At 43.4% G+C, this 23,563-nt stretch overlaps 1 protein-coding gene across 1 annotated transcript in view; it reads right to left on the bottom strand.

Moving 5' to 3' along the window:
- Positions 1-23,563, bottom strand: part of GALNT9 (polypeptide N-acetylgalactosaminyltransferase 9) — a 158,393-nt gene that overhangs the window by 61,084 nt on the left and 73,746 nt on the right. The window contains exon 6 of the mRNA XM_009639846.2: positions 15,626-15,743. Coding sequence (XP_009638141.1) covers positions 15,626-15,743 — 118 coding nt within the window. The remainder of the gene's footprint in view (positions 1-15,625; positions 15,744-23,563) is intronic.

Raw genomic sequence — 23,563 nt, forward strand, 5'->3', positions numbered from 1 at the left:
GAGGAACCTGTGTAAATGAAAGCAGTGAAAAGCTGCTGCTGAGCACGGAATGCCACAAACCTGGGTCCAAACTCTGCTTTCTAAAACTTGCTTCCTACTTCTGCTGCAACCCAGAGGAAAATAACCTCAGCACGACCCTAGAAATAAAACACATTGACCCTCAAGTCAAAAAAAATGTCCTAGGAAGGAGGAGACAGAAGAATGCCTATGTTGCTTGTATGGCAAGGTAGGGAAGTTAATGGACTGATTCAGTTTACACCAGGTCTGGCCTAACATTTTGGGTGCTCAGTGCCGAACACTCAGGGCTTGGCTCTATCAGCCCTACCATACCTCCTGCTCCTCCAGGGGCAGGTCAGGTTCATCTGAAGCAGCTGGCACAACCAGAGCCGATTTCAAAACTGACTCTACCAAGACCTGTCCTCTCCTTTCAGGAGATGCCTGTCAAAGCTTGGTTTGATATGTCCCCTTCTCCACCCCTTTCCCCCCAAATTATGAATTCCAGTGCCCTGGACATCATTGAATTGCCTTCTGGCCCTTTGTGAAATGCTCACATTTCAGTTTCTCTCAGTCCAAAGCTGCCCGTGTTAATCATTACCTCCAAACACTTCTTTCTTTTTTTGCCTTATCTCACTCATTTCTCCTGTGGTTTCCCATCTACAGCTTTTTTTTTTTTTTTTTATAGGTAAGCCTGACTATGCTTCCCCCCCATAATTCATGTCATAGACATCAAGGGAGGCGACACAAGGGAAAGCAGCATACGTAGTGGAGCGAGTAATCAGCTAACAAAATTTCTAAGATGATGGAGACAGTTCAAATAGTATTGAACTATTACTTCAATACACAATAGTTTACTACAGTTGACTGAGAAAATAAATGCATTATTGGCAAATTGCTGGACACACCAAACCCCAAAGACAGAGCTCCAAGCACCAGCTAAGATGTCAGTCTGACAAAGAAAGATGCTCAAGATCCACAGCCTGTTCCCAAAGGGATGACTTTGGAGGTGGGTGCTATACCCAGCCCTACACACAGCAGATCTTAAAATGACTGCACAAACAAGCATCGATCCACGCTAAAACTTAAGACAGTGGTTCCTTTAATGAGTAGCTGAGTATAAAACAACCTGATTTGATTTGCTTTCTGAATTTCCATTCCCACACGTTTTTTTCTGGGGCTGTTGTCCCTACTTAAGGACATTTGGGGAGTCTAATTTTAAATAAAATTTCAAGACATACTATATGATAAACGATTTCTAATTGATAGGTCAAACTAGGTCTTTAAGAGTGAACAGTTGACAGAGCTTTTGCATGTGTCTATTAGAGAGCTGACACCTGCCCGCATAAAATACATTTAATAGCTGATACAATTATATCCAGGTCTTTAGAGGAATTAATAACTGAAGGTGATATTTTAATAAAAATCCATACAGGATCATCACATACCTAACAGATATGCATGAATTGCTAATGTCCCTGTTGTATGGGAAGACAAGGTTTCAGTGATCAAGTTTCTGTACAAGACAGATAACATAAAAGTAGCAAGAAAAATTCAGTTGTCTTCCCCGGTCTGGTTGTTCATTTGATGGAGGGTAATGCTTTTTCAGACTTTTCAGACTGGTGTGCCTTTTTTGAAGTCATAAATTCTGATTGCTTTGTATTTACTATAAAGAGGTAAAAAAAAAAAAAGCATCAGCAATGAGGATCAGAATATATTATTGTTGTGGCTGCTTTAAAGAGTTTGTCACAGTGCTAAAAGGGCGAGTTATTTGTTTTGGATTGTCGTAAAGTTTGCAAAAAGTTCCAGCCCCCTCTCAAGTGCCACAGAACAACTGGCAAAATGTTTAGAAGGCAAAAAAAGTAAATGGAAGTGCAATTAAAATTTACCGAGAAAGTGGTGTTTTGGCTGGACAGGTGGGTTACTGGGGAGGGAGCAGAGCAGTGCAATATATGCAAACCGCACAGCTGGAATTCATCATATGAATCCATTCTCGCAGGAGTATATTGTATGGCAGAAAATAAAGTCCCTGAGGGTTCATTTTTTGGTTTATTCTGAAGCTTTAAATGTTTACCATTTGAGAATTAACGTTTACAAGACCTGAAAACATCAGAAATTGTGAACGGAAATACTGAGAAGCACTTTTTTAGGTGTGCAAAAAACCATCCTTAATAATCTGTGCAGCCTTTGTGACTTAAAATGTTTTGACCCTTATGAGCAAATCCCTCCTCATTTCCTCTGGCATGTGTTCAAGAAGCCCCAATTCTAGAAATACTAATGCTTTTCTCTTATCTATTTACTTTAACAGCTTCTTTGCCTGATTCCTAAGTCTAGCACAATACTTCCCTGGCCCTCAAAATATAATCTTCATCCTCTTCCTGACTGCTTTGTAAACATTTTTTTTTTCTATAATGCCAGTAATCAGAAAAGCACACATTTTGAGGCTTGGAGCCACCTGCCTGCATTGGCTAATCTTTCAAGAGCTCCTATACCATTCTCAAAATCCCTCTTATTAGGCAATTTGCTTCCTACCACTCAGCACTGGGGCTGGCCCCGCTTTCTGTCAATGCACCCCATTTTACCTTCCTTTTCTCATCGCTGTTCTTAACACCCCGATCACTCGCACGCTGTGGGATGGACACCATCCATCTGGTGAAGCTCCTGTAATAGCAAAGGCCCTTTCTTGTTCCCAGCCTTCTCTCTCTCAACTTCTGTCTACATTTTCCTATTTCTACATAAATAAAGGCATTTTTATAGAACTAAAAATCCTTTTTTTTAATCCCTTCCTATTCTAACACTACATGTGTATCGAGGGTGTATTAGTTCATCAAAGAACCCAAACGGTTTTGGCATATAAACACCACATTTATAATAGTCCCTTTTAAATTATACATATGCTATTGATTATGTGTATTAATGGGACAATTTATGTGCAAAAGTGATGATCACATATTTATAGTTAAGACAACTGGAGCTGTGCAGAACGTTCACAATGAAAATTTTAAATCCACCTTATTTAAAGACTCTGTTCTGCTTTCATTTTGCAAAACTGATTGAAGCCAAAACAAAGTTTCTCCCTTTAATTCTTTTGCTACAAAATATAACCCTGCCAAACACTCCTGATTTTGGAGAAGAAAATGCTTCTGTATTTGAAACTGTGCATTTTTGATTAACTATGTTATGAAGTTCAGTGTTTTGGCACAAATCCAACTATTTCACAGAAGCCCTGAGAGTAGGAATGGCCCCAAATGAGCACTAGTCCATGACCTCTGCACGCGTGTAAATGTGTATACACAGACTTACACACACAAACACACAGATGAGTTACCAAGATGGGGAGACAGAATGTGTGTATGATGCTGCAGAAGGAAGGCATGCTTAATTAAGGGAATAACAGTACACAGAAAAGAACAAGTCTACATGTTTGTGACAAAAAGTCTGGCTTTCTGATAGGTCTTGTATTGGAGAGCATTGTAAGATTTGATTCTAGATTTAAGAAAACTGAAAGTTCTTAGACACACATGAAGCAGCATCAAATAACCCACCCTACCCTCAAATTCTTTTCACATGCTCATTTAGCAATCGACAAAAAAATAACAAGTCCTTATTTAAAAAAAAAAAAATTAGGCAGTGATTGATATTGCTAATATTTATGCACAGGAGGGAAATGAAGAATCTCAGGTATGCCATACAGGAAATCATAGGGAAGAAAGCATGTGCTATAAATCATGCCAATTAGTCTGAATATCTGTGTTCGTTCCCAAGTAAAAAGTCCCTGTAAAGCAAAGATCTGACGTGCAAACGAATCACGTCTTGGCAGTAGTCAATATATTATTTCAGCATATGAAGAGCTACTTCCAATACCCTCTACTTTTATTTTAGTTAGCGACCTGCTTGTCTACATCCACTCTTGGGAACGAGGAGGCCCCATTTGAAAGCCACCCTGGATGGGTAGGGCAGCTGGTGCCAAAGCAGCTGAAGCTCTCTCGCTTCACGACGCACAGTAACCCAAACTCCTTCTGACAAAGGAAATCAATACTTCAGTAGGAGACGTGCCCCAGCTTGGCACAGAACCTCAAATGAACAAAAGGCCTCTTCCCGCCTGAAGATCACCTCCAGAGCACTGTATCAAAGCTCACCTCATTTAATACAAGCATCTGCAGAGGGTGTTTTTCCCCTCCACGCCTCCTGCGTCCTTCTTTAACATTTACTGTTTGAGATCAGTAGTCTATACAATTTATCGCACCTGTCAAGGCTAATTTATTCATGCGATCTGGCAGTAATCAAAAAGACTGAGATCGATGTGCCAGCAAACCCTGACATTTATTCATATTTTAAAGTCCCATTTGACCTTGAACTGCAGCTAACTGGAGCTGAACTTGTCAGCAGCTCTCGGAGGCTCACTGGGTCTGGCAGATCAGCACCCCTGGGCGAGAGGCACAGCATCAGGGCAACAAACAACTGGACCATGAGCACAAACGACTGAACCAGAGAGGGGTAGGGGACTGGGGATAACAGCACCATTAACAACACAGCGGTCACAGATCCACCAGTCGCTACAGCACATGCCCCAGTGCAGCTTGTACCTGCAGGTTCCCGCAGTACAACTGTTCAGAATCAATAAATTTCTTGCTAAGGGGTAAAAAGGGTGAGGGAAAGGAGTGAAGAAGGAATATGACAGACATCTGCCCGCAGCAGCACAAGTAGGACAGCCTAGGTTGTTCTCAGCAGACCACCGCCAGACTGGTCCCACGTGGGCCACGCGTGCAGAGTCAAGGGGAGGCAAGGAGAGAAAATGACACCACCTTCCCTCCCTGGGGGGGCAACAGATACAGCAGTGACCCCGCCACAAAGGGCAACGCAGAAGATAGATCAGAAACTCTGCAACCTGCTAGGTACCTGCCAGCACAGCGGGGCAACAGGAACAGAAAAACCAGATCTTAAGAGAAGTGCTCGGAATGTGCTCTCACACGCCTACTCAGGAACAGGCTCTAGAACTTGGTTATTCCTTTAGAAGTCCATCACCCTTGTCCTCTCCTCACTCAGTCATGCCCTAAAGGAACACTGGAATTGGAAGCACAGTTCCCCTAGTGCATGTGTGTGCTGTAACCTCCAGTAATCATTCCAGGCTTGGAATTCAGAACAATTAGTAGGGAAATCCAACAAAGTCTATTTTAAATAAATTCCAACCTGGGCTCTACCACCAAACGACAGGCAAACGTCCTGTGAGAACATTTTTAGAGCCTTCTGCCTCAGTTTCCACCTGGTTAAATGAAGGCATATGTATCTGCCTGCTCTGCCTGAATATGCTAGGCATGATGGGCATGGCGTGCTTTGAAGTTGTTGAATTGTTTGTTTTTCTGCTGATAGGAACTTATTTCTATAAATGACATACTATTAGAGACACAGAGGAAATCTAAGTGGCATTTTAGGTAGAAATATGCAGCTACAGTTTTACTGAAACATGCAAATAGATTATTTTATTATAGCCAAAACATTTAAATATGTAATAGGCAGTTGCACCCAGCAGATTTTGCAGAAGTATTTTGATGCTTCTCTGGGTTCACCTTGGCTGCATTTCTCACACTATAAATTCTGTATGTCATATTAAATATGATTTTTCAGTGAGATCTGCCTTTACTAAGCCTAGAATGCAAATGGAAATGACAGATATGCCATTTTGTGTTTGTTTTTCCTTTCTTTTAAATAGCTAACACCTTTCCATTACGTTGGAAGAAAGTTACCAACTGAAAGCCATTTGCATGTTGACCAATGCATTGGTGCATGTTATATATATGCCTAACATTGCCATGCAATCTAGTCTGATGTTTATGGAAGAGAAACAGCGACATGTGAGGATGCAAAGGTGATTTGTCCGCATGGATCTAAAGTAGCTGAAGAATGCAAGCAGTGAAACTACACACGGAGCTATGGAAGTTACAGTCACCATGCTAATAAAGCATTGCAGCCAACCTGTTTCCCTATTTTTCCTATGTAGGAAACAAAATTTGAGAGAGAATCTTGGAACTCTTTAAGGGAGACTTTAAATATTTTATCGGAGGTTTTGGTTTTTTTTTTTTTCATTTCCTTCCTTCCATACTGAAATGACTTAATTTATTTGCGCAGGAACAAAGTAGGAATTCAGGTGCACGATAATGATGAAAAAAAAGGTACAGAACAAATGTGTCAAATGGGTGTCATCAAGTTCCCAGCTCCTGGCAGCCAATATGATCTAAAGCTACATTACTGCACACATCGTGTCCCAAAATACTGTCATGAAACATTCCCCCAAAGCTCTTAAAGGACACTGAACTGAAGGAAATGATGCACCTCTGCAGGATGAGTAATTTTGGTAGGGTTTTGGGGGTTTTTTTGACAATTGATAACTGGTGTTCTCCTAAGACACCACTGCAAGCAAATGCTCACTGCCACCAGTACCAAAAAGGAAGAGATCATAAAACAGAGGCATGCTTGGGAAAATATTTTAGGGCTTACTTGCAGGAGGAAGATTGGGTGGCAACAGGTGAAGTTCTCGTCTGCTTGCTATTCTGACTCTGTGCCAAGGACCACCATCGTGCCCACGGACACTCACACCTGGGTATTTTCTGTGCTCAGCTGAACAGGGATCTGTTTCCCTGCTCTGTGCCCTGTTCTGGCCCCTCTATGCCAGGTCTCATTCCTCTGTGAGTTCTCTGGGGGAGAAACTGTCTCTCCCTGCTACCTTCCCACAAGGTGCCTGGCCAAGAGCACCTCTCTGAAACGTGAACAGCAAAGCAAAATAATAAGAGCTCACCTGCACCTCTTCAGAGGACAATTTCTGCTGCTCTAGAGATAACAGCTTTACCCTTCCCTGTACCATTTTGCCCACTATGCAGTCAATATTATCACTGCCATTTGCAGATGGGCAAACTGAAGAGGATGGGTAGGAAACAGGCCCCCCAAGATCACACAGCTGGCGAGTATTCCCCAGTCGAGTGCCTGACCTGCTATACAGCACAGCCACCCTGTCCAGGGGTTCATTTGTTGTGAATATTCCCGTTGCACTACGCAGGCCATTAAACCCAAATTTACAGAAGATTTGCATTAAAAAATTCTCATTGGTGGCTAATCTGCTGCTGCCTTCAACAGAAAATAGTTTGTCTCTTTCATCATGTCTCTTTCCCAATGTTAAGTTGGGTTTTTCCTGTGCATTACACACAACAAAAATAATGATATAATTCTTTGGCACCGAGGAGTGAACCTTTATTCAACGACCTGCATTATTCCTTCCCTGCTCCTGCTCCTCAGCTCGGAGTATCTGTCACACAGGTCAGCTCAACGTGCTTTGCTCTATTCAGGCAGCACTATTGCAAGGATAATTATTAGTCACTTAGACATTTCTTTAGCAGACTGTAAAAGACACAGGAAAAAAAAATGTCATATTGCCTCCTAAAGTTTTCCAGGCAGAATTAAAACAAGACCAAACAAGCGTAAACCCTACCACACTTCCCCCCTCCAAACCCACAACTCATCAAAGATCAGCTCTGTTTTCCTCGTGCTTATGCGACAAGAACGCTTCCACTCACCGGTGGAAAGGATTTATATGACTCTGTTTAACATTGTAAATAACGGTGGCTTGAATTTTCCTGCAAGGGTAACGCCTCAGCAACAGGTGACAAGTTACACATTCCAGTGCCTGCCATCCCACCTCCAGATGCTGCGCTCAAGATGGGAGGGTCCTATAAATCTGACAGCTCACCTCTAAGGCTGAAGTAGCTTTTCCCAAGTGAGATGGTTTGCCCAGAGGACAGTATCTGGAAAAATCCTTCCAGCAACACAACCACACACAGGAGCCCTGGCCACAGCCAAGGAGAGCAGTTTGGGCTGCGGGTCTCACACCCTTAGCTCTCCTCCAGGACTTACCCAAGCTGCTGGTCTGGGTTGGGACCCTCCACTCCAGGCACTGGCCCAAACCAAGGCTTTGCTCCAACTGCAGAAGCTCAGGCTGAAAAGACTCCTACCATCCTGAGAACCCACTGTGCTTCCTAGGGGGTCAGATTAAACCTCTCATCCCCAGAAAAACAAGAGCCACCTGGGGAGCTAATCAAAAGGTCAATTAGAGAATGGACATCTCCCATACAGGATACAGCTGGTATCCTGAAACACTTTTGCGTTTCATTTTTTGAGTGCAAAGAAGGTGTTTTCCACAGCACTGATATATATATATATATATATATATTTAAGAGTTCGGAAAGAGATTCAAAACAGTTCTAAAAATCTCAAAGAAACCTTTTGCCAGGGGTCCTGGGCACCCGGCTAAGGATTGCCAGTTGGGCACCTCTGGGTACACAACAGCCCAAGCCAGGCTTTCAGTAATCAGCATCAAAATTTAAAGTTCTACAGAACATTTGGAGTTTGCAATGAGTTGTTATTTTGCAATAGAAAATATGTTGCTCCAGGAAGTTTCTGACCAGCTGTAGCTCATCTCTTGGCTTTTGGTTCAGTCTCATCATTAGGCAAGTGAAAGCTATTTCAATCTCAATGCAATCAGCGCGCTCAACTTCTCTGCATTTTGCCCCTCTCTCTCATTCAGTTCACACTTGTCACTGCAGAGGAACCTGTGTTAGATTTAGATTAAACCTGCAGGAAAGTGGCTGAGAAGAAAGCAGCAAAGACTAAGGGAGCATTTCCTTCCCTCAGTTCTTTTGCTGGTGAGCTCTTTCTGAAATTTCCAGCCTTGTGCTTTTATAATGTCTCAGTACATGAAAGAGTTTGTAACATAAAATGTTACACTCGATGTAGCATGACGTGATACTGAAGCCAAATGGCCAGATGCTCTTTTCTGAGCTATTTCCAATGCTCCCACTTTAGAGACTGTTTTTAACGGTATTCACAAGCTCTAGCCCTGTAGTTTGCTGGCAATTTCATGCTAGAGCACAATTGTGCTATGTTCTGATAAAAACATTGTTTTCCATTCAAGGTTACAGTTATCTTCAATTTAATAAAAAGAAAAAAAAAAAGGAAAAAACCCCACACTGTGTGTCCAAAGAAGTTTCAGACAGGGAGTTGGAGTCTCTCCCCCAAAAGAAGATTGTGCATCCTAATTGGAGTACAGTTAAGAATACATAAATGATATGGTAGAAGAAAAACCCGAGTACTCTGAGTCAGAACAGGCCAAGGGCTATCTTTTAGCTGTTTGGCTTTGCTTTAGACAGTTTTCACTGTTCTCTCTTTCTTGTGCGGGAAGACCCCTTTACACAGAAAATCCTTGGTTTGAAATGTGGTTATGTCAGGCATTTGAAACCTGGCACCAGGCACTGGTTGCCACACTGGAATTCAGCCTGTCCTCTTCATCTGCTTTTTCACGGTTTTCTTGTTTGCTGACAGCACTGCATCTCTTTGGTTCACTGCACGGGGGCGCGAGCACTGGTTACGGGGGGGATAGAACCACAGAGCCAGGAGCAGGGTAACCAGGGCTACTAACAGCTTTCTCCGGGCTGTTAATGCAGTTATCGCCCCACGCCGCCTGTTGCGACTGGCAGCTGCACGCTTTGGCGATGGGGCAGCAGCGATTCGTGGTGACTTCGGACACTCCAGAGTTCAGCAGCCTGGGATTTAGTGCCTGCACGAGCATCTTCACTTACAACTAAGTCTGTCTCCTTTTCCAGACAGAATGCATTATAGCTTTATACAAATGTCAAGCCTAATCTCATCCTGTTTGAATCAATGAAACTCCGCCGGAATTAAGAGGTGCCGAACATTCAGCCAGGCAGAGAACCTGGCTCATCACACATGCACATCGCCACGGAATAGACTGTTCCTGTTTTGAAGAGGGAAAGGGGTTGCGAATTAATGTAATCCAGGCACCATGAATTCAATCCTTTCGTGAGTTCCTAATGCTTAACTTTATAAGTTTAACATTCTTTTACCTTAGGAAATGCCTATAAAAATGCTAAATGAAACTGGAGATGGAAAAGAGGACACCTTTACTTACACAGCTTATCTGGAGGGTGAGACCTAGGAATTTTATCACCGAGATCTTCGCAACCTGCGCAATGGAGTAACTTCCAGTAACAGTAGATTCCATCACTTATTAGGATTTTGCTTAGGCAGTGCAGAGTTCAGCATAGAACCACTCAGAAACATCTTAATAACATTTAACTTCTTGCTGAAAAAAATGCTGATTTATCGCATTCCGACGTGAACAGGCATGTCTGAGCACAGAGTGCACTACATTTTCAGATTCCAGCAATTGTGAATTTTTGTTAACGTCATTTAAGTGATTAAATATCTTCAAACTGAAAGGCTTTCTTTTAAAACTTTTCATTTGAAACTGAATTAATTTATACTAAAAATTACAGCCTGGGAAATGTCAAAATAAAAATGAAGTATTTTTGGATTTACCGAAATAAGACATTTTGATTAACCTGTATTTTTGTACAATTTTCACTTGTATTTTGACACAGCATGTGGGGAAAATAACCCTGATATTTTGAGAAACTCTCCAGAACAGGGTTCCTACTTACCTCTTCGCTCTAAGACTGGGGGCCTGGCCTCATGAATCACACCGGATAAAAAGCATTGTCCAGAATTCAGAATTAAAGTTCGCTATACATAAACCCTGTGACATTTTTATTACAGCACACCAGCCTAGAATCTGCATTTAAAACACTGACTGCTCCAAGGAATCTAAATCTCCTTAGCTAAAGGTAATAAAATCAGGTCAGGAATTCACTACTCACCAGCCTACCATTAGCATTTCTGTTCAGAGAAAATGTAGTTCATTGGTTTTTAAAGAAAGTAAAGCCAGGCCACATAGCATAAGTTTGGAAAGTATAATGATTTGCTTTTGTATGAGAGTACGTTAGGTAACGAGTTTTATTTCCTCATAAAGAGACTTCAGTGAGTCTGCATTATGATTTTTTTACAGAACACACAGTATTTCTGCAAAGCACAGAGGTGGGACTTCATTTCTATATACACAGCCCATGCTTGATTTCATATAGGCAGCTTGGCCACCATTAGCAATGTAATCACAACAGCAGAGAGCACAAATGATCTGGGCCTTTATCCTGGTTTCAGACAACTCTTTTCAGTCCTGATGAACTGTGTGCTCCCAGGGCCATGCCATTGCCAGGACTGGCCAAAGTTACCTGGGACACATCTGCGCGTGCCAAGGTCATGACTAACTTTAAGCATCCAGCTAAGCTCTGCTGGAGAACCAAGCCATCACTTGAACTCACCACAGAGTTAATTTGTCACACTGGTACCTAGGGATATCTCTAATTGATTTCTCTGGACAGGACCTCTTAAACAGTAGGTTTAAGATATCTCAAATTGGGTAAGTCATTAGTTTGGAGGGTGTGTGTGTGTGTTTGCTCTTTGGTTTGTTTTTTTTTTCCAAATCTGTGAGTTAACACCTCTAAAAATTCATCAGCTGATGCAGATTCCCTCCTTTGAGGTATATTATGGTGCTATTGAGAATAAAGTAGTATGGCCAGTTGATGCCGGCCATAAAAGAGAAAAAGTTTTGCTTTCAGTTGTCTATGTGGCAACACATCTTTTATTTAATTTGTTTGGATTCTTAATGGTGGAAGCAGAATTTAATTTGTGGTAGAGCATCCTTTAAAATAAATGCTTGATATCTTCCCACCCACCATTACAGCTGATGGGTACAAAATAAAAAGAACAGCAATTCATTCATCTTATCACTGGAGCACGAGAGGAAGAGAGAGATCCTTAGTGCAATGATTAATGACTCGCTATAAAAAGATGCATCATAAACTTCGTGTATTAGGTCAAATCATAAACTAGGCTTATGAATGTTTATATGATCCCTTTCTAAATAATTAAGCGTGTCTGTAGCTCCAACTAGGAAGGGAAGTTACATGACGCTTGCAGTTTCTTACAGGGTCGTAATTTGGGACCCTCACTTAAAGGGTTCCCTGTCTTTCTCTACTTTCAAGCATTGCTTGAATTTCTCTTACTATCGGGACATGTCAGAGAGACCATTTGATGTCCAGAAGCAGCAAAGTTGAACATTAGGGTGCCTTCTTCAGGCAGACACATCCACAGCTTTGCTGCAGGAGGAAGTACCATTATTCTTTATCTCTGCCTCCGAGTTGGGAAAAGGACAGCTGAACCACACCTGAGATGAAACAGGGCTATCTACCGCTGGCTGGATCCATGTGGATGCCAGAAGGCAGAGCAGTGGGGTGGTGCTTGCCTAGTGCAGCCAGCAAGCCAAGCTGCCCGTGCTTGTGAAGAGCACCTCATCCCCATTGGAGTCAGCCATGATTTGGCTTTGTAAATTCCTGGCCAAAATCAGCTTTTAGGCACTCACAGGCAATTCCCATCAGCTTCAGTAGCTGGTTGGTGAACGCTAACAGAATAGCACCATTTGTCCATAACAGAATTCGGTCCTGTATTTATCCATCTTGTGGTGGAACTGTCATCTTTGAAAATTATAGTTCAAGATGACATGATATACGTGTCCATCTAGTTCCTTACTATTATGACCCTGCAATCATGTCCATCTCCCTTTTATTTCCCAGAACAACAGGCACTTTTTTCTCAACCAAACCGGAATCTCCCTAGCTTGGCAAACAGACATTGGCTTCACTGCAAAGCTAGGAGGACGTCGCAGCTCTAACCAATATGAAGTTTACACAAAAAATAATGAATTCAAAAAAAAAGCAGAAGAGCGCTAAATATTTTCAATAGATGTGGTAGTCCCAGTCAGTTTATGCATTGCTTACTCAATATAGAAAATCACTTAGGTTAATTATTTAAATATTTCCATCTATGGAATTTAGAAAAGGGAAAAGCCAATAATGGAATACCCAAGATGATGATTTTTTAATAAACAATAGATTTAAGGGGGATTAGCTGGGTTATTAAACAGTATCCTCCCAAATCAGCTCATTAGTTTCACTGACTTTCCCTATTTCACTTTATTAAAACAATTTAAATGAGGGTTCATTAGATGCAGTGTAATCTAATTCAGGCACTCCAAGCCTAATCCCTTTTCTTTTAGCTGTAACATGATAATAGTTTGCAAAAAAGTTTAAAGGATTATTGTTACAGCTATTTTAAATCGGGACTGTTTTCAGCCAAACGCGTGCCACCACTTCCCCACCATTTTATTATTTATTATTACATTATTTCTTGCTCTTTACTCCTTCATTCATTTATTCCTTCCCTTTTCTGTCTTTCATCGCTCCACACAAGCAGAGTCACACGTGGGCCACAGCATCCCTCAGTGCAGGGGTAGGGGATATGCCAAATACCCCCGCGTGGGTCACCGCACCAGGCTTGGGTAAGGAATGATTTTTTGCAACTTACTTTAAAACAAAAGTTTATTAAAAAAGTAAATTCCCAGTGATTTTACAAATATCCTAGAGGGAAGGGAGAAGGTTCCTGTGCATTTTCGTGCTGCTACTTTCTGACAGCTCTGAAAGACGTACGGGAGGGGCTCACACATAGGACTTGCAAATCAGGAGGCAGACACTGTATTACTTACCATGCTAGATCCAGGCTGAAAACACCGAGTAACAAATCCATGCCTTGGACATACAGCTTATTTCAGAATGAACTCGCTCATACTCCTGTGTTTTCATAAAGCCTTTATCAAATAGTAGGGTTAATTATTCTTTATAGGGAAAAAAGCAAAACAACAAAAAAAAAAAACCCTAACAAACCCACCTGAAGAATGAAAGCTGGTTTCTAGATCCTAGGTTGCTGCAGACTTTAACAGGTTCCCTCCCCCCGAAAACCTGCCCTCGCTCACTTCAAATCCTTGTCTCTTCAAGCAAGTGCCATTTCATAATCCTATTAAAACCTTTGCCTCTGTTTACCAGGAGCCCTAATCGTACTCAGCAAGTTCTTCTCATTCTAAGGAAGAGCGACAGCTTTCAGATTTCTTGGGAGGCTTATTCATCAGCTATGCCAGAGTTTTGCCAGAGCGTTCAATCTATTCTGGGAGCAGCCATGTGGAAAAAGTTTCAAACAGCTCAAAGCCCCGCGCAATGATAAAGGAAAGCTCACACAATCCTGGTAATAGCCTGACCCTCTTAAGGAAAATTGGATGATTTGTGGTAGCAGTTTTTCTGTCCCCTATGTGAATTCTGAACCTTGAAGTATAAGCAGTGTATTCACACAGTCCCATTACAAACCCTATCCCTCTTGCAATGCTGGAATAATAAATACACATCCATATGTGAAAATAAACTCTTGCTGCAATGACCTTCTTCCTCGGCCCACTGGTGTGAAGGAGTTTGTAGCCGTTTTAGAAAAAAAGAGTCAGATAAAGAATGGACTAATTTGATGTGCAGTGTTTCACCATGAGCAGAATATATGCTTTAATGAGCACATTACATGCACCAGGGACGTGTTACTGTGAAGCAGGGAATAAAGAGTAAGGGGAAAATAATTAAACAGGCAGCTTTATAATGAGGAAACTCTGTTCATGCAACATTAAGTGGCTTAATTTTGAAGTGCTAAGCAGAGACACGTTCCTTGGACTTCAGAAGGACTTGTTGGCAGGCACCACCTTGAAAACAAGGGCAAAGGAGCACAAGTATCAAACCTCCTGTAGGTCCAGAAGCACAGGGTAGACTGATGTTGTCCCGAAGTCATCTGTCCACACTTCGCACTGACCTACCCAACAGGATCGAATACTGCAGTTCTTATTCTATAAGGAGGATTCTTGAAGTTTTAAAATGTGTGGTATGCAGAACATTAAAGCTGACTTCTACCAGCCTGTCCTTAGTTTTCTGTTGGTACTGCATCTGCTAGGCCATAAGCACACAACACCATCGAGGCACACCGAGCACTGGAAGACTTAGTGAGGCTGTTTGCACAAGCAGAGCTACTGGGAAAGGGGAAAATCTGTCTCATTGGGTTCAGACACTGACAGAATGAACCAATAAACCGTATTTCTGACTGTTATCAGTTCTCTCAAGGCCAGTAAGGCCAGGAACATTCATTTACTGGGACTGTCAGTTCCAGATAGTGTTGCAGTATCAATTACTCCAGTGTAATAGCTGTCCTGGTTTTGCCTGGGACAGAGTTAATTTTCTTCTCAGTAGCTGGCATGGTGCTGTGATTTGGATTTAGGATGAGAATGATGTTGATAATACACTGATGGTTTAGTTGTTGCTAAGCAGTGCTTACACTAAGTCAGGGACTTTTCAGCTTCTCATGCCCTGCCAGTGAGAAGCTGGGAGGGGGCACAGCCAGGACAGCTGACCCCAACTGGCCCAAGGGCTATTCCAGACCATACAATATCATGACCAGCATAGAAAATGGGGGGAGTTGGTTGGGGACAGCAATCGCCGCTTGGGGACAGGTTTGGCATCGGTGGGCGGGTGATGAGCAACAGCATTGTGCATCGCTTATTTTGTATATTCTATTATTATTATTATTATTATTCCTTTTCTCTACTGGGGTACTAAACTGTCTTTATCCCAACCAATGGGGTTGACTTTTTTTTCCAATTCTCTCCCCCATCCCACTGGGGAGGAGGGGCAGTGAGCGAACGGCTGGGTTAAACCACAGCAGGAGCCTATAGGTCAGACAGCAACTCTGTTGGGCCACACGCTCCCCGTCTTTGCACAAGAACATGGCACGAAGTCTCTTCTTTGTTACTCACCCTCATGCCTAATTCAATGTTTTCTCCTCCATAGACCTCCATACCAGGGTCAAGCAAGCCAATCTCACCAAAATACTCTCGGTCCACTACAAACGAGCATCCAATCATGGCTGGTGTCCTGCACAGAGAGATTAAAGCACAAAATTAAGTCATTTATTAGCTACTACAGAACCCACCTCATAACAACTTTACACAGACAAAACAGTACTTAGTCTTCAAGTTTACATTTTAAATGCATCTATTAGTGTGCAATCACATTGTACTTCATCCCGCAATGGACAGAGGACCTTGTGGGACTGGAGCCACCCAAATAACTGCCAGTCACAGCTGGGCCAGCTGCCTATGAGACAGACACAAGATGTGGAGTCAAGTACTCCATGCACATAGGTGAAGCATCAGGCTGTTTTTCCTTTGGTTTATAGGTAGAAGCTCTGTGCTGGAGCTGACGTTCCCCACCACAGCAGCACAAGAACTAGACATCACTTTATTTGAAGATTAATATGCAAAAAAACCCCATCAGCTTTGCCAGAAATGAGGGGTCCCCTTCAAGCTCTGTGCTGGAGCTGAAGTTCACCACCACAGAGAGCAGTGCAAGAACTAGACCACTTTATTTGAAGATTAATATGCAAAAAAATCCCATCAGCTTTGCCAGAAATGAGGGGTCCCCTTACCCACGTATTAAAAGTAAGTGCATGGCGAGAGCCACGGATCAATCGTGGCATAAAGTTTGGCAAAGGACTTCCTGGAGTCAACTCTAGCAGATACATTTCTGTCTTTGTGAAGCTGTTCCGTGACTAACATTTCTGTGTTTGCTGAGGTCAGTCTTTAGAAAAGGAAAAATTTTCAGATGAAGAGACTCTGCCCTCAGATTTGCCACTGATCAACTGGGTGGTTTCAGATAAATTATTTCCCTTCTCTGAGCATTGGTTTCTTTATGTATAAAACTATGGTTCTGCTCTCCTTTACAAAACAATCTGAAACCTGTCACTGAGCAGCACTGCATGACAACAAATTTTGCCATCATTTACCATATGAACACAAGCATTATTTCACTGCAGTACAAGCTAGTGACATTTCTTAGTTTCATTTGTCCACCCTTTCCCCTCTTCCATTGAAAAGGAGGTGATTTTGGACCATCTGGCAGATAGAACATCATTCCTAACAGTGCTACTGTAAAAAGACATCAGGAAAATTCTAGTTTATGCCCATTTTCTATTTTCTAGTAGAACACAGAATGCTCTATCTATGGCCCCTTATATATATACACTATGAAAATGCCCTACAGAAACAAAGATGATGGAAAAGGTCTAAAACCTATTTTAAGAAGTCTCCTTTGTAGTAATGCTCTAATGTTATACTGTCACTATGAGGTCTCTCTTGTCCCAGATACCTTCATGTTTCTCCAGGTTGTACAGAAAGCTATTCACAGGGTATTTGCCCATGATATCTGAGAAACATATTCATGAGGTGGTTTCATACACAGGTGAAAAACTGCTCTGGCCGGGAAAATGAACACATTTTTTTACCCATGTATTGGTGAATCCCACCGGTAGCAGCAGGTGGCTGCTGGAACAGTGTTATCACATCAGGTCCTTTTTCTCATCAGCGGTTCACCATTTCTACAGCAGGAGGTTAAAAAGGCTTCAAACAAACAGCCAAGATACAGTTAGATAAAACAATTCTTTGCTCCTGGGCCTAATGCATATCCCGACATTGCAGAACACAGTCCAACCTATGGCAGGAACTATTTGGTACCCTTGAAAAGGGTCATTTGTCGAAGCGCTGCTATTACTTATCTGTAATGGACTCTGCTGTAACACTCACATTACTAGTACCGCTTCAGCATCTCTCCCTTGCACTTTTTCTCAGTTTGAAAGCCATTGCAACCTCTCAGATCATTACAAGCCTATAACTGCAGTGCACACTATCCCTCTCATGTTTTCTCTGCATAATTGAAAAAGGCAGCTGTTGATAGAAACACATTTGATCGGCACTGTTTCTGACAAAGGAGCTGAAATAGCTCGATTAACTCTCCCGTTCCTCCCTTACAGAGTGAGATGCATTCCCCGGATCCTGAGCTGGGGGGACAAGATTCAATGGCAGTTACAAAGGCAAACATCTGGCTTTCACAGATGACTTTGGACTGACGTGGGGCTCTCAGCTGGATCCCTGCACCCATTCAGTCAAAAAGGCTGGAGGCACCTGAGGCCAGATGTCACAAACTGCAGCAGGGTCACCCCCTTTTGTGCGTGCAAGAAATTCCAGCAGTCCTCTGTTTGGTGGTGTTATTTGTCAAGACTTATATTTGAATCAATCTCTTATTAGAAGTGCTCTCGGAGCTCTATGAATATCACACATGGTCGTGGGTACTCTTGGCTGGACACATCCATCTTCTGTTGATGCATATATACCAGGATCTTAGCAAGGTGGAAGGCTTGATAATTTCAAGTTATTTTGTAAAATAACAAGAATAAATTCAAGTTATTTGGTAAAAATGCATCTTCCTGCTTATAGTTCCTGGAGCCATGCCTGAAGACAGACTTGCCTAAAAAAGGTGAGAGCTCTCCTGTACACAGGACCAGACATATCCTATACATATCTCACTGTCACATACTGTATCACTGAAAACCATGGTTTAGGCTACCAAGGAATAAATTTGGTCTAGAAACTGAAATAAAAGAAGGGCATGACCAAGGAAAGGGAATTCAGTAGCTCTGAGAAGAAATAAGTCCTTGAAGGCATATTTACGTATTTCTTAAGTCTTAACCATGATAAAAAAGGGAGGGAGGTGGGGGGGGGAAGAAACACACCACTTCCTTCATTTTCCTTTTCATGTATTTAAAGCTAAACACAGGCTTCACTGGATGAAGGCTAGAGCACCACTGCTTTGCAAAACTGAGCTGCTCGTTTGGGCTTAGACTCATTCTCTTTTCACCCCCCCCGCCAAATCCTCTGGAGGCAGCTCCTTGCAGCAGTAGGGTGCTCCCAGGAGGATATTTTTCTCCTTTCTTCCTAACGAGGAATGGTACCATTAGGCTTTGCAGACTGCTCTCAGGTGCTGGAATCTCCATCTCTGGGGGATGGATTTTTGCAGCTGTCGGCTCTGTCCATTAAAACACTGACTTGTTAATTGAGTGGGGGTGGGAAATACATTTCAGATGCAACTACATAATCATCACTCACAGACGAATGCTACTGAGGATGCCTTTGCAACTCCCTCTCTCTTCTAGGTTTTATTTCTTCTCATTAGATACATTCAAATACAGACTCCACAAGCCTTCATGGCTTGTTCAGAAAAAAAATGTTTTCAGAAATGAGCAACAATAGCAGTGCAATGCTAGAAGGAACCACATCCAGTTTTGCAGAGAAGCCAGTCAAAAATTGCCACTATCAGTGCCTTTCTCTGCCTGAACTGGGCTGCCTGCAGCCACTGCTCTTCACTGCTGCACAGCAGTGTGGCTGCAGCCCCAGCAGCTGAACTGAGAAACCTGTAGCTCTGCCCTGGCCGCATCCTGACACGATGGAAGGACTTCCCTACGATGCACCATGTTGTATGTTCTGCATACTGCATGTTCTACACTTCCATCAGGTTCGGCCCAAGTGTCGAGTGCTGCACCTGGTGAGGTTGAACCCCTTGCACCAGTACAGGCTGGGGGCTGACCTGCTGGAAAGCAGCTCTGCCGAGAGGGACCTAGGAGTCCTGGTGGATGACAAGCTGACCATGAGCCAGCAGTGTGCCCTTGCTGCCAAGAAGGCCAATGGTATCCTGGGGTGTATTAAGAGGAGCTTGGCCAGCAGGGCAAGGGAGGTTCTCCTCCCCCTCTACTCTGCCCTGGTGAGACCCCACCGGGAGCACTGGGTCCAGTTCTGGGCTCCCCAGTTCAAGAAAGATGAGGAACTCCTAGAAAGGGTTCAGAGGAGAGCAACAAGGATGATGAGGGGACCGGAGCATCTCCCCTATGAAGAAAGGCTGAGAGAGTTGGGCTTGTTCAGCCTGGAGAAGAGAAGACTGAGAGGGGACCTCATCAACACATACAAATTTCTTAAGGGTGGATATCACAAGGACGGAGTCACACTCTTCACAGTGGTGCCCAGTGACAGGACAAGGGGCAATGGGCACAAACTGAAACATAAGAGGTTTCAGTTGAATATGAGGAAAAAATTCTTTACTTTGAGGGTGACGGAGCACTGGAACAGGCTGCCCGGGGGGGCTGTGGAGTCTCCTTCTCTGGAGATATTCAAAGCCTGCCTGGATGATATCCTGTGTAACATGCTCTAGGTGACCCTGCTTTAGCAGGAGGGTTGGACTGGATGATCTCCCAAGGTCCCTTCCAACCCTTGCCATTCTGTGATTCTGTGACCCGAGGTTTGGGCATTCGGTCCTCACCAAGGCCAGGCCCTTAACTTCCCCGTGCTTTGACTGACCCAGCTGTAAACGAAGTGTAATGCGATTGCACAGCCCAGTGAGCTGGTAATGGTGCTGTGAGCCGGGGGACCCTGACTCTCTTCCCAGCTCTGTCATTCCTCTGGTCTTCAGTGAGTCACCTCCCTCTGCCCCTGCTTCTCCATCTGTGAACCACATATCATAATACTGGGTAAAAATCCGAGAACTGTTTCAGCAGCTCGAAAGCCTAAGATTCGCTTCTAAAAGTGCTTTAAGCATATGGGTGGATAATTGTATACTGGACTACATGGTTATATTGATATATTTGCAAACACTTTTTTAAAAAAAACCCTGCTCCCCCCAAAAGCATGAAACCCTCACTTGGCTGTCATCACTGGGATTTTCCAGTATATCCAGTATATCTACCTTTAGTGCAATGCAGCAAAGACTTCTCTGAAATTCAGAAATGGATATATGAGCAAAAGCAACTGTGGTAGCACATGTTAAACACCGCTTACTAGCCAAGGGCCAGCAAATGAGAGGGTGCATGCCCTTAGCGCTTCACAGCTTCAGAGTAAAGTATAAACCACATCTACTTTATATAAAAGGACCTTTTCCCTTAAGTCATGCACTTTCTAGTCAAACATTGACACTTTTAGAAGGAAGGTATCACAAAATAGCAATTAGAGGTGTACTGTTTTTTACCAACACCTCAAAGGTGTTGGGAAACTTAATTGATCTGTGGAATATTCTTTGACCCAACTGAGGAGGTTATAAACTTTAATTATAATCAACAGCAGCACACAAAGGATAATGTGGGAAACACAGCAAAATAGTTTTTGCAGTGAAAACCTTAAAATGCAGCATGGAATAGTATTGATTCTGCACTGGAGAAAGGTACAGCATAGTCCATCTGTGGAAATTACCTGATGGCATGGCTCTAGCAAGGGAGATAGGAGAGAGAGATTACTGTGGGCAATGCCCTGGGGAAAGGGAGGAAGCAGAGAGGGCAGCACCTTCCAGGTGGTGAAGCCTCCCTCCACTACAGGATTCCCTCCGTCCCCGCCTGCTGCTGCGGCAGGTACGGTGCAGGGGGCTGCGAGGGCGGAGGGGCGCAGTATGGAAGAGGGCAGCGCCTGCTGCGGAGGGATGGAGTACCAGAAACAGAGGACACATTGGCCAGACACGAAAGCCACTTGCTGTAGGTCTGAGTCACAAGTACTTTGTTTTAGCAAGCTCTCCGGGAGCACGGCTCTGTTGGCAAGACTCCAGCCGACAGGCGCCGACACCCATTTATTTCTCCAGCCGGGTGCATGCCCCTGCTTCCCTTCAGCGCCAAGTGCAGGATGCTGCCCAGGGCTCTGCCAGGAGCGAGCAAAGGAGCAAAGGATGAGCTCTAGACTGACATACTGCAGGGGATGCCGTAAGCCTTCCTCTCCCTTACGCATCTTTCTCCCCCTGCCTTGTGGTCAGTATACGTGCAATCAGGTCACATTTGAAACAGGTTTCAGAGCATACAAGAAGCCCAATTTCCAGGACAACTGACCTACAAACACTCACACACAAACACATAAATACAAACACAAATATAACTATAAATAAACATATAAATGTATCTATACAGGGATAAGGAGAGAGAGAGAAAGACATTCAAATGACAGGTCACACCCCATATCTTGGAGTTTTCCACCTTTCCTGGCAGAATGTTTCTTTGATTCAGGTTCCTAAGCAGCACCTCATCCCTGGCCTGACAGATAAGTGGGCAAACCTGCGTGGTACCTGCATAAGCATTTATTTTTTCTTACAACTCATGTCTTCTGCAAGAAAGAGTCACACCAGGCCGTGAGAACAGAACTCAAGGACAGATTTGCTGCTCAGGAGCTACAGGAAAAGAACTGACAAGCTTAATGATGGGAAGGTTTGTTAACTCCTTTAGAGAGCTCTTGCATGTGAAAAAAAGCAACCCAGAATGCTCGGCTAGGAAAGGGCAGGGCAATAGAGATGTAGAGTAGCTCTGACGCCCCACAGAAGTACATTTTGGAACAGGCAGGATACCTGTCAGAACCTGGACAAATAAAAAAGAAACTGCTCTGTTATAGGCGCCTGTGAACCAGCAGCTGAAAAGATGGCCATAATCAGTCGATCAATAGGCACCAGTTTTATTATTACATGACAGTACGGTTTATCCTAAAAGACTTGACGGATGAGCCCCTTCCTAAGCTGGGGTACAGAGCTGGATTTCTTCCCTGAGCAGCGAAGACCCGACAGGGCTGCATCACCCTCGCCATGACAGACCAGCACGGGGCCCAACCTGCACGTGAGATGGGCGCGCACACACCCGGCTACAGCAGGCAGCACAAGCCCCTTCCCTGTGGGCGTATCAGACCCTGATTTACGTACGTGAGTGAGACACACGTGCCTCCCGGAGCAGCTGATTCAGTGCATGTACGTACACATTCCTACTGGTACCAAGCTACGGCATATTAGAGCAATAAGTGAGAACATATGCAGGAATGAAATGCACCACTGCTGCTGGAGGAAGATAAAATGGAAAGCTGTGCAGCGCTTGGCCGAGTGAGGCTGACTAATGACTCTAATGTTAGTGGCTGCTGATCAAGAAATCAAACACAGAGCAGTCCATCATAATCATGGCAGGTGAGGGAAAGCGAGCCAGAGCCAGAGCTCGGGATACCAGAAACCTTCCTTGCTGTTCCAAAACCCAGTAGTATCTTCTGCATACAGAAAAAAAGCCCAGCTTGTTTCAATGCCTAGGCAAATTCATTAGGAACCCTCTGAAATAGGATCCTTTGTTACACAGTTTGTTGCCAGATGATAAGGCTGGGTTTGGGCAGAGTGTTCTCAGGAACACAAATGGAAAATGACGTGATGGACACAGCGTGTCAAAATAACAAGCCTCATTTAAATCTTCACGTTAGAGACATCTTACATCTCAAATGTCAGACATGCAGAATGGATTGCCTGCAGAAGCCGATTCGGGGAACATCAATTGTTCTGAATTTCAGAGTACTAATGTGGGGGAAAAAAAAAACAACTGACTTAAAACTGTATTGGAAATCTTTACAAAATCTGTCACTTTGTTCTTGCTATTTCTTTACCTTTCTTTGCACTTCAAGGCCACATCCCCTTGTCAGATGGACCACAACAGCTGATCTGACATTTTACGGTGAGCACTCGCCATGACTGCCTATGTGGTGTCCCACCGACTTGAGGGACAGTTCCTGCTCCTTCCCAGCAAGGCTCTGAGTAGGCTCACACCACTGCTAGTGCTCAAGAAAGTAAAGGATCAGGCTTCAAACAGAAAACTTCTGAGAAAAGAAGTAAGCACATCTGTTGTGGAATCCCAGAAGAAAACAGGAATTGGACTCTACTTTCTAAATGTCTCACCCAGCTCTGCAGAACGATGATATTTGTTCATACAATGCAAACATCAGAAATGCCAGGGCTCTGATCCTCACTGATGCCAGTGTACGCATTTTTTTTAACACTGAAAATCTTTAATCCCTTTGGAGATCTGGGAGGAAGTATTCAGCCTC

Source organism: Egretta garzetta, unplaced genomic scaffold, assembly GCF_000687185.1.
Source record: "Egretta garzetta isolate BGI_Z169 unplaced genomic scaffold, ASM68718v1 scaffold25, whole genome shotgun sequence".
NCBI classification, from domain to species: domain Eukaryota; kingdom Metazoa; phylum Chordata; class Aves; order Pelecaniformes; family Ardeidae; genus Egretta; species Egretta garzetta.